The 15487-nt window shown below is 42.9% G+C and overlaps 1 protein-coding gene across 5 annotated transcripts in view; it reads left to right on the forward strand.

Moving 5' to 3' along the window:
- KCNQ5 (potassium voltage-gated channel subfamily Q member 5) overlaps positions 1-10149 on the forward strand; it is a 491006-nt gene extending 480857 nt beyond the window's left edge. For all 5 annotated transcript variants that reach the window (XM_045011611.1, XM_045011613.1, XM_045011615.1 and 2 more), the window contains 3 exons: positions 6110-6241; positions 7992-8118; positions 9202-10149. In XM_045011611.1, the coding sequence (XP_044867546.1) occupies positions 6110-6241; positions 7992-8118; positions 9202-10149 (1207 nt within the window). The remainder of the gene's footprint in view (positions 1-6109; positions 6242-7991; positions 8119-9201) is intronic.
- The last annotated feature ends 5338 nt before the right edge of the window (positions 10150-15487 follow it).

Below are 15487 nucleotides of genomic sequence, written 5' to 3' on the forward strand. Positions count from 1 at the left end.
AGCAGGCCCAGGATCCCCATCCACCCCAAGAGGACACTACAACACTAGGAATCTTCATCTAAATGACAGACCAGCTGGAAAAGGCATTGACTGTTCAAGGGCCCAGCCCTCTGACCCTCAAAAAATCTCTGGGCTAGAGGGGAGGACTGGAAACCATTGGGGCCAGGGCACTGAAGGACCGGACTGTGTTTCAATGGGGAGACGCCCTGCTAAAACCCTACCTGACCACTAGGTAACACTGTTGGTGATTGTGCACATTCTACAGATGGGCCAACAGTTTTGTGTTCCCTACCTGCTTACTTGCACTAGAGTGACAGAGTGTCCTGTGGCACCTTATAGACTAACAGACATATCGGAGCATGAGCTTTTGTGGGTGAATACCCACTTCGTCAGACGCACTAGAGTGTAGATTTTACCAAGTTATGACTAGTGTCCTCCTTTTACTTCTCTTCAACACAAAGCAGTATGGCCAAACTTTTCAGACTCCCAAATATGCTGAGCTTCCACAACTCCCATTTAAGTCAGTGGAAGTTACAGGAGCTCACGTCACCTTTGAAAAATCTGATCACTTTTATTTAGGTGCTTAAAGATATATTCAAAATCTTTGGCCTGTATTTCTTCACAGTTATGACTTAACACAAAGTTTCCTGTTCTTAAAAAATACCCGTTAAACATCTAATTGCCACACAAATTACACAAAATTGTGCAAAATGCTCTTTATGTGAAATTTATGTTTCATCATTAATTATTTGCTGTTGAACAGCACCTTTGATTGCTTTGCAGTAAAATCCAACAGTCATATCCCACAATCCTTATTCAGCCATTGATTTCAATTGGGAAAATGTCATAATTGTACCTGAATGGAAACTGTGCCTCAGTCAAATCTCTGGACTGCAGTGTTTGGTCCTAAAGCAGAAAAAGAAAGAATTAAAAATGGAAGAATACTGGCCTTCATGAAGAGACACTGGTAATCAACAAATGAAAAATTAATGAGAAACAAATTGGATGCACAATTAAAGATACTTACAAAATGGGAAGTGTGGTACTGTACTTACAAGGAACACAAGAAAGTGAATACTTATAATTAAATAATTTATAATGGTTTTAGCATCCTCCCACTAAAATCACTGGGGACTTTACAGCTGACTTCAGTGAGAGCAGAATCAAGGCCTTTAAACTGCATGCAAAATTGTTTGGTTTGATTCAAATTGTCATTCATACAGCCATCCACAGCAATATATTTATCTATAGGTATTAGAGAGACAATGCGGATGAGGTAATATCTTTTATTGGATCAACTTGTGTTGGTGAGAGAGACAGGCATTCGAACCACACAGAGCTCTTCTCTACTGTGGCTCAAAAGCTTGTGTCTCAGACCAACAGAAGTTGGTCCAGTAAAAGATATAACCTCACCCACCTTCTCTCTCTAATATCCTGGGACCAACATGGCTACAACTACACTGCATATATGTCTAGGTATAGCTACCTAGATATAGATGGATATACACTACTATTTTCTCAGTAGAAAATCAAAGCACACTCTTTCATGTGCACACATTTGATTATATAAAGGAGAGTACAATTAGCATGGCAATTTTTATCATTTAAGTTATTCAGCACTGGCCTCAGTTAGATTACAATTATACACATATAACTAGGAGGGCATTTGCTAACAAAATGTGATGCTTTGAAAAGAACCAATCTAGCAACAAAACAAAACTTTTGAATTGTTGAGATTTAGCTATGAAAGTTCGCTCAACATTAAGGTCCTGGTTCAAGAAGTTGCTGACGCACAAGCCTAACTTTGAGGACCTAAGCAGACTCATTGACCTCAATGAGACTAGTCACATGTTTAAGTACCTTGCTGAATTTGCACCTAACAGAAGAGAACACTTTGATGGGCACACATTTATAACTTTAAACAAGCTATTTAAAATCCGATGTAACAGGTCTTTAAGATGACAATTCTACACTTTCAAAATGCTGAAAGCTGGAGCTGTGCTTATAAGCGCCACAAATCACCTTGAATAAGGAGGGTTTCGCTGAGTATAACTCAGCAGTTCAGAAGAAAATATCATCAGCCCAGCTTAGGCTTTGTCTACACTATCAAGTTTTGTCGACAAAAAGTGATGTTGACACTCAAAAATCAGCATAATAAAAGTCAGAATGTCATGTTCACAATCGCTCCCTCTGTCGGCAGAGTGCGCCCACAGTTGGGGCACTATCATTGACAGTGTGAGCAGTGAACTGTGGGTATCTATCCCACAGTCCAGCTCAACACTTTCTGTTATTAGGTGTTGTGGGAAGGCGGAGCGGATTGAAGTGCATCTTGGGACCGGGCTCAGTGTCCCGTGATGCATTACTTTCTGTCCCAGCAGTCCGTGGGGTTCTTTTGCGGCATTTTTCAACAGCCATTCTTTGCTGTGCACCCTGGTATCTTTGTGAGAAGGGATGGATCCTGCACTGCTCTCCTATGCTCTGTTAGCTGTCATGAAGACATTGTGGATGGCAGTGCAGTTAATCGCAAAGTTCCTAACTGAAGATGCTCCCAGTTGTGTGACATGCTGTGTGATATGGATAGGAGCAACTTTAGATTGCTTTTGGCATTCACAGAACAGCTGCATAAGATAGACCATCAGTCTTGGGCTCAGGAAACAAGCATTGAATGGTGGGATCGTATCGTCATGCAGGTGTGGGATAATGAGCAATGGCTACAGAACTTTCGGATGTGGAAAGCCACCTTCCTGGAACTGTGTGTGGAGCTCACCCCAGCACTGCAGGGCAAGGACACCACAATGAGAGCTGCCCTATCGGTAGAGAAGCGTGTGGCAATCGCTGTGTGGGAGCTGACAGTTCCAGTTGGTGGCAAATCAATTTGGAGTTGGGAAATCAACCATTGGGGCTGCGTTAATGCAAGTGTGCAGAGCAATTAATTGCATCCTGCTACGAAGGACCATGACTCTGGGAAACATGCGTGAAATAGTGGATGGCTTTGCAGAAATGGGTTTCCCTAACTGTGGAGGGGCGATGGATGGCACACATATTCCAATTTTGGCACCCAGCCACCTTGCTATGAAGTACATCAGTAGGAAAGGGATACTTCTCCATAGTGTTGCAGGCACTTGTGGAAAGTGCATCACTGTGGGTGTTTCACTGACATCAACGTGGGATGGTCCGGGAAGGTGCATGACGCATTCATCTTCAGGAACACTGGCCTGTATAGAAAGCTACAAGTGGGCGCTTTCTTTCCAAACCAGAAGATTACAGTGATCCTAGGAGATCCAGTGTACCCCTTACAGGCGTGGCTAATGAAACCTTGCACGGGAAACCTAGACACCAGTAAGGAGCGGTTCAACAACAGGCTGTGTAGGTACTGGATGACAGTGGAATGTGCCTTTGGCAGATTAAAGGAGCACTGGCGATGCCTTTATGGCAGGTTAGACCTTAATGAGGATAATATTCCCATGGTGATAGCTGAATGTTGTACGTTGCATAATCTTTGTGAAGCTAAGGGTGAAAGGTTTGCTCAGGGGTGGAGTGTGGAGGGAGACCACTTGGCTGCTAATTTGAACAGCCAGATATGAGGGCTATAAAAGGAGGGGGCCAGTTCGAATCAGGGAGGCTTTGAGGCAACACTTTGAAAATGAGAACCAGTAATGTCTATCTCTGTGATTAGTGCTGCAATATTATGTTACATGTAGTTTTCCTAGGAAGTAATGGTTATATTTGGAGCCTTACGTTCCAGTAAGGACATGAATAAACTGCCTGTGTATGTATCGGTAGTGCCTGCTATCTCAATTTGTAGAAAACAAATAAAGATGAGTTACCACTCAAAAACTTTGCTTTTATTGCACAAGAAACAACACACCCAAACACCCAAGGATGCTTGGTGGGAAAGGAGGTACCAGGGAAGGGCAGACTTTCAGAGCTGTGTGTAGGTCCAGCTATCATTATGAAAGTTGTCCGAGGGGGTGGAGTGAAGGAGAAACCAAGAAGTCCCAGAAAGTGGAAAGGACTGTGCGGGCAGAGTTTGAGGGGAAATGGGGACATGGAAAAGAGTTCTGAATGTACTGCAGGAGAGGACGGGCACTGATCTACTCAGTCTGCAGCATTATTAAGGACTTCAACTTCTGCATTTGCTCCTCCATTACTTTAATCATCCACTCAGTAGCGTCCTTAACAAACTCCTGATTTTCTTTTCTGTCCTGCCTTTCAGTTTCCACCACTCCTTGTGTTCCCTTTTCTCTGCATTGGAGGAGTGCAGTACCTCCCAGAACATGTCTTCTTTGCTCCATTTGGGCACTTTCTTATCTGGCGCAGACGCTTTGCCAGCATGTTGGGGGGGTGTTCCCGATGGCCACATCTGCCGAAGCGCAAAAAACAATGCACAGAAGCATGATTATTAAATGCTCCCCTGGGCCCTGCTGCTCTTACAGGCAGTCAGGCCTGCAGTCCTTTCTTTTCCTGCTCCAAGCAGCAACTGACTACTGCTCTGCTCTGCAGCATCTTTTATATGGCCCTCCTGGGCCCTGATTGGCTGCTTCCCATGCAGCTACTCTAGCCTGCTTGGAGGACCTCTCCAATACACCTTCCCTGGAATGGGTGTGGCAGAACCATGAGGCCTCCAGCAGGGGGCCTTTGGACCTAGTCCACCCCATCACATGAGAGTACATCTACTACATGCTTGTGACTTCCGCCCTGCTCCCTATGTTGCTCGCCTATGTGCCGCTTTGATCCCTGCACAAGTAATTGCCGAATGGCGCGGAAAAGTTCCCTACAATGGGGGAAGGAACAAAGCTGCTTTGCCAAGGAATCTTCCGCAGAGGATTCCTAAGTACCTCCAGGAAACTTTCCTGGAGATCTCTCTGGAGGATTCCTGTGAGATCTTGGTGTGCATCAACACCCTGTTCCGCCATACTGATTAGCTACACAGGGAAATGTACAGCTCACAGAAACACAGCCAGACTTCTACATTTCTATACCCTGAATCCACCTCTGCACTACACAAACCACAGCCACTTACCAGGTGTCTCCTCCTGTTTTTTGCTTGCCGGAGAGCAACTGCTGAGACTGGCTAGACACCTTTGGAGTGGTGAACAGTTCCTGGATGCCTGCCTCACTGGGAGACCCCATTGGGAGCTTCACATCATTGTCTAACTCCACTTCTTCATCAATGACTTCGTCCTTTGGATTAGGTCCTCTTTCCACCGCCTCCAGGCCCACCAAAGTATCCACAGGGCTCTTGGCAGTGGAGGTGGGGTCACCACCAAGGATAGCGTTCAGCTCTTTATAGAACCGGTAGGTCTTAGGTGCAGCACCGGAGCGATGGTTTGCCTCCCTCAACTTATGGTACACCTGCCTCAGCTCTTTTATCTTCATTCTGCACTGCAGCATCTCCCGATCATAGCCCTTTTTGCACAAGCCTCGAGAAATGTGCCTGTAGGTATCCCAATTCCCGTGGCTCAAGTGCAGCTGGGACTGCACAGCCTCCTCTCTCCATATACTGAGCAGATACAGCAGCTCCGCAGTGGTCCAAGCGGGAGAGCGTTTGCTGCGATTACCTGCCATGGTCACCTGGGAAGATGCAATGAGACCTCTCCATGCCGAGCAAACAGGAAATGGAATTTTAAAAATTCCGGGGGCTTCTAAGTGGGAGGGGCAGATGGTTATTTACCTGACTGCAGGGTAGTGGAGTTCAAACTGCTGACCAGAGCGATCATGATGGGCATTGTGGGACACCTCCGGGAGACCAATTAAAGCAATAAAATCAAGCATGGTGTCTACTCTGGCACTTTGTTGATGAAAATTTAGAGGAAAAAGACTGTTGTCTCTCTTTGGGGTGATTGTGTTTTGTCACCAAAACAGGGCATTTTTGCCACCAAAAGTCACATCGCAGTGTGTATGCATTCACTGTTTTATTGACAAAAGCTGCCTTTTGTTGACAAAACTTTATAGTGTAGACAAGGCCTTAGTTTAGCTTAGCTGATGTAACACTAAGCTGTCAGAATTATGAAAAGATAGACAGAGCTAACATTTGAATCAGTATTGATGACTTTATTGTTTTACAAAAATGTATAAGGATTAATCTGGAAAAATGTTTCTTCCACAGAATCATGAAATTTCATGTTGCAAAGAGAAAGTTTAAAGAGACTTTACGTCCATATGATGTAAAAGATGTAATTGAACAGTATTCAGCTGGTCACCTTGACATGTTGTGCAGAATAAAAAGCCTTCAATCCCGGTAAGGAAAGAATAATCCTTCATCATTGAAGAACCTTCCTGTGTAAAAATACCTTGAGCTCTTTTGTCATTTAGCACCAGAAGAGTAGTGTCTCTTTTACATTACCAAATTTTTTTTTGGCCCAAGTTTTCACCTGTGCTGTATTTTGGTCTTCCTTTTTGTGAATGCAGTTAGGCCTGCAATTAAATTGTGGGTGGAAAAAATGTGGATGTAAATTGGGCCCAGAAAATTAAAAACCTTAGCCCCCCCTTTTTTTAAAGTGCACTCATAAACTGATGGAATATTTAATACAGTGACTCTTTGAAAACTGTTTTCCCATCCCTTATATTCTCACTGAAGTTAATAGAAGCTGTGGGCCATTAGCACCACAATGGCCCGGATCCTATATTTTAATATTCTGGACTCCATACGGTAATAAACAGACAAATCCATGATACATATAGAGCCATCTTTATATTTGCATTTGGGAAATACTTCCCGGATTTAGAAGCCCAAGCTCTCTGTTTGTGCCCAACCTTTCCAATGCAGAGTTTTGCAGTTCCCTCCACCTCTGGTTGGCCACTATGAAATGACATCTGAAGAACTCTCAGAGGTGCAGGGCTCAATACTGCTCATTAGTTCTCAGAGACATTGATTCCAGGGCCACCCAGAGGATTCAGGGGGCCTGGGGCAAAGTAATTTCAGGGGCCTCTTCCATAAGAAAAAGTTGCAATACTAGAGAATACTATATTCTTGTGGGGCCCGGGGCCTTGGGGAAATTGCCCCACTTGCTCCCCCCCCCAGGTGGCCCTGATTGATTCAAAGCCTATAGCCCTTATTGCTGAACATTACCTTTTTTAAACCTTCTCTTAAGCAACTTTCCCCTGCTTCACATCACTCACTGGTTTCAGGGCTGCCCAGAGAATTCAGGGGGTCTGGGGTCTTTGGCGGCAGGGGCCGGGGCAGAAGGACCCCCTGCTGCAGGTCTTCGGGGCACTTCGGCGGCTGGGGGTCCTTCTGCCCCGGGACCCGCTGCCAAAGTGCCCCGAAGATCTGCGGCAAGGGGGTCCTTCCGCCCCGGGACCCGCCCCCAAAGACCCGGAGCGGAAGAAGCTCCGGGGGCCCAGGCCCCACGAGAGGTTTCCAGGGGCCCCAAAAAACTCTCATGGGGGCAAATTGCCCCACTTGCCCCCACCCCCGGGCAGCCCTGACTGGTTTCGAATAAGAGCACACATTACAATAAATCTCTCCATACCACTCCCAACTTATTTTTTTTTAATTCTATGCTGGTTTAATACAGATACAACTAAGCATGAGATATATGTATTGGGCCCCATGCTTTAAAGACTTTGGATCATATTTGACCAATGGGACTACTAATGGTAGTAAGCAATGTACCAAGTAGTAAATGTTTGGAGGATTGAGCCAATAACTCGAGACTAAACTATCTCTCACAAATATGTATCTATTATTATTTATTTATATGTGTAACAAATCTCACAAGTAACAGTAAATATAACTCCATTGCCATTTAGCTTCACATTTTGCTCTCCCCAGATGCTTTAAAGATCATTCCATGCTCTTTTATAGTATTTTTGTGAACTTTGATTACTATTATTTTAACAAAAATAAATCCATCCTTTTTCTTAGGCATTTTTCAGAAACTGTTAAATAGTTGTTGTAACTGTAATTTTCAAAAGATGTGAACAGTGGATACTTCCACAATTTCACCACTTTCAGGAATCATTATAGTCTCCAATTTCTTTCACAGTGTTGACCAGATTCTTGGAAAAGGACAAATCACAACAGATAAGAAAAGTCGAGAAAAGAATACTGCAGAGAATGAGACAACTGATGACCTTAGTATGTTAGGGCGTGTAGTCAAGGTGGAGAAGCAGGTAGAGTGACTGTATGAGACCATGATTTTGTTTTATTGCTTATAACTTTCTGTAATTAATAATGGATGTTTTCAATTTACAACAATTTGGCAAAATAACTTTATCTGGTGTCCGCACTATTTTAAATGTTGAAGTAAAACACACAAATTATATTACGTTAAATCAGGGCTGCCCGGGGGGGGGCAAAGGGGGCAATTTGCCCCGGGCCCCGGGCTCCGCAGGGGCCCCTAAGAGAACAGCGGAGGCTCCCGCCTCCGCCCCTCTCCTGGAGCCTCAGCGCATCAAGCGCCGAGTCTCCGCCGGGGCCCCTGAGCCCCGCCCCGCGCCGCGTGGTCAGGCGGCGGGGCTGGGAGCTCCAATGGGGCCTGAGCTCCCTCCGCTCGGCGTGGAGCTCCCAGCCCCGCCCCCTCACCACGCGGCTCTGAGCGGGACGGAGCTCAGGCCCCGCCGGCCACACGCTGCGGCTGTTCCGGCGAGGCGCTGAGACTCCGGGTGAGGAGGGAGTTGGGGGTAAGAGGCTGGGGCCGGGGCGGGGGGGAAGCGGGACCCGCCGCCGAAGCGCAGCCCGGTCTTCGGCGGCGGGGGGCCCCTTCCGTTCCGGGACCCGCCACCGAAGTGCCCCGAAGACCCGCGGCGGGGACCCCCTCCCCCGCCGAATTACCGGGCTGCACTTCGGCGGCAGGTCCCACTTCGGGTCTTCGGGGCACTCCGGCGGCGGGTCCCGGAATGGAATGGCCCCCCCGCTGCCGAAGACCCCGGGCCCCCGGAATCTTCTGGGCGGCCCTGCGTTAAATGTGCTTTGTATACAGAAATGTATGTTTTTCCACCACTGAAATCTGCAGCCTTTAGTAGCTAAAACATTAACTTGATCATGAAGCATCTGTAAATACACTGCTTTTAATAGCTTTCTTTTTTTGATGAGTAGCTTTTTTATACAGAGAAACACACATTTCCCTTATATGTGGATTGTTCCTATTATCTGTTACATTTTCTCTTTGCTTAGATTCTAGAGAGGCTCTGGGGAGGCAAATATTTTTAAATAATATTTTGTACTTACTTTAACCTTTTTTTCCCAATCTGCAGGTACAATCCATAGAGTCAAAACTGGACAGCCTGTTAGATATATATCAACAGGTCTTAAGGAAAGGATCTGCATCAGCGCTCACTTTGGCTTCATTTCAAATGCCATCTTTTGAATGTGACCAGACCTCTGATTATCAAAGTCCTGTAGACAGCAAAGATTTATCTAGTTCTGCACAAACTAGTGGATGTGTATCCAGATCAGCTAGTGCCAACATGACTCGTGGCCTACAGCTTATACTGACACCAAATGAATTTAGCACTCAGGCTTACTATGCTTTTAGTCCAACTATGCATAGTCAAGCAACACAGGTGCCAAATGATGGACCTGCAACAGTAATAACTAATAACACATCAAACCAAATAAACCAGGCAACTAAGCCAACAACACCAACAACGTTACAAATACCACCTTTCTCCTCAGTCAAGCATGCCAACTGGCCTGAGCCTCTTCATATTATTCCTGCAACCACACAGGAAAATATTTCTGATGTCACCGCTTGCCTTGTTGCTTTAAAGGATAATGGACAAGTTGCACAGTCCAAAGTAACAAAGGATCTTTCCTGGAGAAAACACCTTGATACAGAAGGGGAACCCTTGGTCTCAGTTAAACCAGTAGTGCAAATGGATTTAGGAAAATCTTTATCTGTACAAAACCTTATACAATCATCGGAAGAACTGAATGTACAGATTGCTGGGAGTGACTCCAGTGGCTCAAGAGGGAGCCAAGAAGTGTACTCCAAATGGAGGGAGTCAAAATTATTTATAACAGATGAAGAGTTGGAAGCAGAGACAAAAACAGAGGCTTTTGAAAGCATCTCTCGCTCATTAGTGGAAACAACTCTTTCTACTGACTCTGTAAGGACTGGAATATCAAGATCATCTCAAAACATTTGCAAGCCAGGGGACAGTACAGATGCACTCAGCTTGCCTCATGTCAAACTTAAATAACAATTTATGGGTTTTCTTCATTGGCTGAGTAATTCCTTTAGTCATACATATCATAGCATGAACTCTTTTGAAAGCCTTTTTAATAAGATAAAATTGCAAGAATCAGGAAGAATCTGAAAGGCAGTTGTATGAGCCCATATCTTCTAGTTGCATGAAAATGCATGCTTAAGTGACAGCTAAAATTCAGATTTATACCTAATGTACATCACTTTTATGTAGTACAGTAGGTGTAAATAATGAGTAATCTACAAAGTTAATACTGCAGACTATCAGAAAGCAAAGATTTGAGCATTTAGAAATAGAGTTGTTTCTACAATACAAAAGTAAAAATCATAAGATTTAAAGCACTTTGCTTCTGGATTAATTAAAAATATATATGTCCTGAATTAGACAATAGTTTATGTTTACAAGAAAAATATTATCTACAGCTGCTAGCAAGGTACCAAGGAAACTAGTAATATGGGACTAGAAATGGCTGCTAGTTGCAAGATGCACACATTAACTCATCATTAATCAGTTATTTTAACACTCTCAGCTTTAGAATGTTAATTTCTGTAATATTTCTGGTGATTTAGTGCTGTGGCAAAGTACTTTGCACACCACTTTCAGGTTGTTCTTTATGATAAGAACCTTCTTTTGCTATGAAATGTACAAATTCAAAGGATAAGGGCTGGCCTTAGAGATGGATAATCTGGACTACTGCACCAAAAATTCAGGGGCAGCTTTCCTTACCCCAAACTTGCTGATATCACTGTTGTGCCCTTCCTGTGGATTTGAAGCATTCTGGAAGCAGAATCAACAGGAGAGGCGAGGGCGCTGCCTTTATTGTAGAAGCAATTCTTCTTTCTGCGCTGAAGGTGGCACTATGCTTCACAATTGCACCCAGATACTCCATGATACTGTGTCAGAAGTCTGTGAAGGAAGTGAAAGTGGTACGGTGGGATATTGAAAGCAGAGGGGAAAACAAAGGGGATAAGGGAAGAGAGAGAGACTACAGAAGGGGTGAAGAGAAAAAAAAGAGAGACAATATGATAAGCAAAGGAGAATATGAATTTGGAGAAGAAAAAAAGGGATGGGGGAAAATTGGAAAATAACAGCAGGGAGGCAGGGACAGTGAAAAAGATCTTTAAAATTCCAGCCTGTTGGTCCCAGACAGCTAGTGTTTCTTCCAAAAAGCCATGTCAGGAATTAGGAAATGGCAGAGATAATAGAGAAAAACAGCTGAATTGCCCAAATTGAAGAAGACTGGTTTTTTAAAAACAGGATGAGGAGGAGAGAGGGAAGGGGGTCACATTCTTATTAGCTCTATAATGCCATTTTACAAAGGTGCCAAGAAAGGACCCTCAGACTCCTTCCCCATACTACCTCCCACCAAGTTTGGGGATTCAAAACCTGCAGCATATTGAGCATTCTCCCCGAGACCTCCTCTTGCTCTCATAGCCTTTCTACATCTCACTTCTGCAGAGGTGCAGTAGCAGAACTAGTGCCTACCTATGGGTCCTTACCAGGGCTTTGCCATGGAACCCTGTGGGAGCCTCCGCCCTTCCCCACTGAACAAGATTTCTATTTGTTGCCTCCCCCCCAAATTACAGCCTACATGTACCACTGACTCATGGACAGCCTGTTCTGGGCCTGGCCACCTCTAGCAACAAGAACTCCAAATGTATGGGAGTGCCAGTTCCAGCTCACTCAGAGCACTGTTTGATCAAAGCCCAGCCCTGCTGAGGATTTATTATACATCAGAAATGTCACAGCAGTCTTAATCATGGCTAAATGCTGTAGATTGTATTGTGAAGGACTTGAACTGTTTACTATGAATCCATTGTAATTTCTGCCTCCATATTTCTTTTACAGAAATATTCCTGGATGTTACATAACCTTATTATGTGAAAGTACATGCATACTGTAGAGTGTATATATTGTGTCAGTGATACAGGATCTATGGATGATAAGCTGCGTTCTATGGATTGTGCCAGAACAAAGCTCAGGTGGTAAATTCTGAAAGATGTCTTGAAGCACAATTAGCTATCACTGATTTGCCATCACATTCAGCCTTTACTACATTCTTTATGTGCTGCCTGATCGTATTAAAGCCTAATTGCGAAGATATTTTTGTGATGATAAATAGGTTTTTCAACATCTGAGAACATTTAAATATTGACTTATTTGAATGTCTGCAGTTTGTCCAGCCAAATCTGTAAATTTAAAGTATTGTACAATATCTAAAAATGATACAATTTTTAGGATTTTCTTTTATTTTTTCCTAATGTTTTATGGTGCCTTTCTTGCATTTATATAAAATCTCATAATGTTCTAGATGTAAGTCTGTACTTAGGTCTGATGTAGGGGCAAGAGCTCGAGCCCAGGAAAGCTAACAGATGTGTCAGTAATTAGACTCACTTCCCCTTTTTCATTAAATATGAACACAACGGCATCCTGAATTGGGCCCTGATCTTGCAACTGCATCTGCTTGAGCAGACCTTTGCATCCACATTGAGCCTGAATGTGAAATCAGTGAGGTTCCACATGGGCACAGGCTCTGCCTGCACAGATGCAGTTGCAGAACCAGGATTTTGGTTTTTACTGATAATGTATGTCGCTGAACTTGGTATTTTTGGCTTAAATGACATGCCTGAGTTCTCCTAATTTTAAATTAATTTATTTAATACAATTCTGTCCACATAAATGAATTCTATAAATTATATATGAAAATGTAAATGTCTTTACAAAGATCAGATAAATCAGGAAGACCCTTATCTTTTTTTTAAGTTGAAATTACTGTCACCATTACATCCTTACTTTTATAGCTACAGTTCTTATCATATAGGAATTTTCTTAACATTTTACTGATGGAAAACTGCAAGAATAATTAATGAATCTGTGGAGATCTGGAGAGGTTTTATTATGTGTTTTGATTTTTACAAAGTGGGCTGTTCTGTCCTTTCCTCACCAGAAGTTTCCTGTGTTACATTATATCTTTAATTACACTATAAGGACCAAGCCTGCTCCCACTGAAATCAATATCAATAATTTGTTCATGTCAGTGGGAACAGCATTTGGCCTTAAGGGTCTTGTCCTGAACTACTTACTAAGTCAAAGCTCCCATTTTAGTCAATAGGAGTTTTACATGAGTAGGCAATAAGGACCAAATTCTGCCCTAATATACACTCCATTGGAGGCTTGCGCAGGGTGTCAAACGGGACAGAATCTGGCCCTAAGTAAGGGTTTCAGGACTGGGCCTTACACAAAAAAATGTTTTCTGATCAGCATGTTTGTTGTACCTGATTGAAGAGAGAACTTAAAAGAATAGTTTTTGATGATTATTTGTTTTACAAACTCTATATACTCCTGACTTATGTGAGCTATACTTTTTATTTCAGTATGGTTATAGTGTTTTAGCCTAGGGTTCAAGATTGCAAGGATCATACACTTTTATTCACATGCCCACAGCTGTTACATGTGTTTTTGAGATAATCCTACTTAAATGACTGCTCTCATTACAGTCTGCTGATAGGTAATTCACCTACTCTTCTGTGATAAGTCAAGTCATACTGAATTATTGCTGTATTGAGGAACACCTGATGTACAGTACTATTTATGGGTCTGGGCCTGCAGTTCTTACTCAAGCAAAAATCCCATGGACTTCAGCAAGAGCTCTGCCTGAGTCAGGGGGTCCAGATTCAAACCCTTATTTTGTTGGGCATCTGTATAAAGTGAAAATGATAATATTCCAGTTATTTCCTGAGGAAACTAATGCTTAGCTGAATTAACCCATATGTCACATTGACTATATAAAAAGTAACGCACAAAGTAGTATAAAAAGGGATGAAGAGAAGGGAAATTTTTAAAAAGCACAGAGAAAAGTAGGTCAGTAAGAAAACAGAACAAAGCAGAAAAAGAAAATGTAAGAGCAAAGGAATGAAAAAAGTGATTAAACATCTGAGGACAAATTCATCTCTGTGTGGCTCCACTGACTTCAAAGGACAGCATAAGTGGGCCATATTCAGCCTTCTTTGGTGTAATCAGGCTCAACTCCATTGATCTCAGTGGGATTACACCAACCTACACCAGGAGTGAACTTGTCCCACTGGGACAATTTTTGTCCTGACTCATACCTTGTGCGATCCCATGGAGTTCAGTAGGATTGAAGGAGGTGTAAGTCCAGAGAGAATTTGGCCGTCATATTTCTGCTTCACATTTTTTTCAAGCATGTTAATCAATTTAGTTCAAATGAATTGCAACATCAAACAAATTACTATAATTATCCAAAAAGGTGAATCAGTTTTTAAATCTAAACCAACTCCTGGAATGTCAAAGGAAGCATGTGAGGTGTTGCCATTAACTCAGATACATATGGGACACTTCCATAGGCACCAAACATCATCTGCTATTGAATGTGTTCTGAGACATTTCTGCTAGCCAATATGGGAGGGAGCAGTGTTAAAATATCAGTTTTATAATGGTTATGGAAAGTACAAGGGACACTTCAACTGATGCTGCAATGGCTTTAGCCATTACATTATAATACAATGTTAATTGTAACTTCATGACAAAGGTAAATCCATATTGTTGTTAATAAACATGGTTAAAAAGTAGCTACTATGTATACTTGAAGTTTTTTTGTTGGTTGGTTGATTTGTTTTGTTTTTGATTAAAGATTAATATTGATGTTGCATGTCAATACAGCTCAGGCAGGACTGGGCAGAATTGTGCACCTGAAAAATTCCCATGATGTGCTAATTTTTTGCTTTAACATTTTATATGGCTTTGATTCAACTTGACCAAGGTATCACAAAACAAGTTTATTTGTCCAAAAAGTCCATACAACATAGGCCAGTGTAACACCTGATGATTTCTAATGATGGTTAATCAAAACCTGCTTTACCTTCACAGAATACAAACCCGCTATGAAAGTGATTTTGGAAGCTATTAAGAGCAGTGCTAAGGAATTTCGAACATCAGTTGCTGCACTCAATTTAATTTTGGCCAGTGATTAAACAGGGATTTTTGAGGAGAGGGGAAGCCATAGTTCTTATACACCTGTGTGGAACTAAACATGCCATAAGAGCAGGATTTTTAGGAGGAGGCCACCAGCATCTAGTGCTGTGCTATCAATTCATATGGCCTGGTTCTGTTCTGCCCTCAGAAACCGTCATGGGTGGATCCCTGCTCCCATGTGGAACCCTACTGAAGTTAATTTTCAGACTTGGTGACTAAGGGTATGTCTACCCTACGAAATTAGGTCGATTTTATAGAAGTCGATTTTTTAGAAATCGATTTTATACTGTCGATTGTGTGTGTCCCCACTAAGCGCATTAAGTCGGTGGAGTGCATCCAC

This window comes from Mauremys mutica, chromosome 3 (genome assembly GCF_020497125.1).
Source record: "Mauremys mutica isolate MM-2020 ecotype Southern chromosome 3, ASM2049712v1, whole genome shotgun sequence".
NCBI lineage: Eukaryota > Metazoa > Chordata > Testudines > Geoemydidae > Mauremys > Mauremys mutica.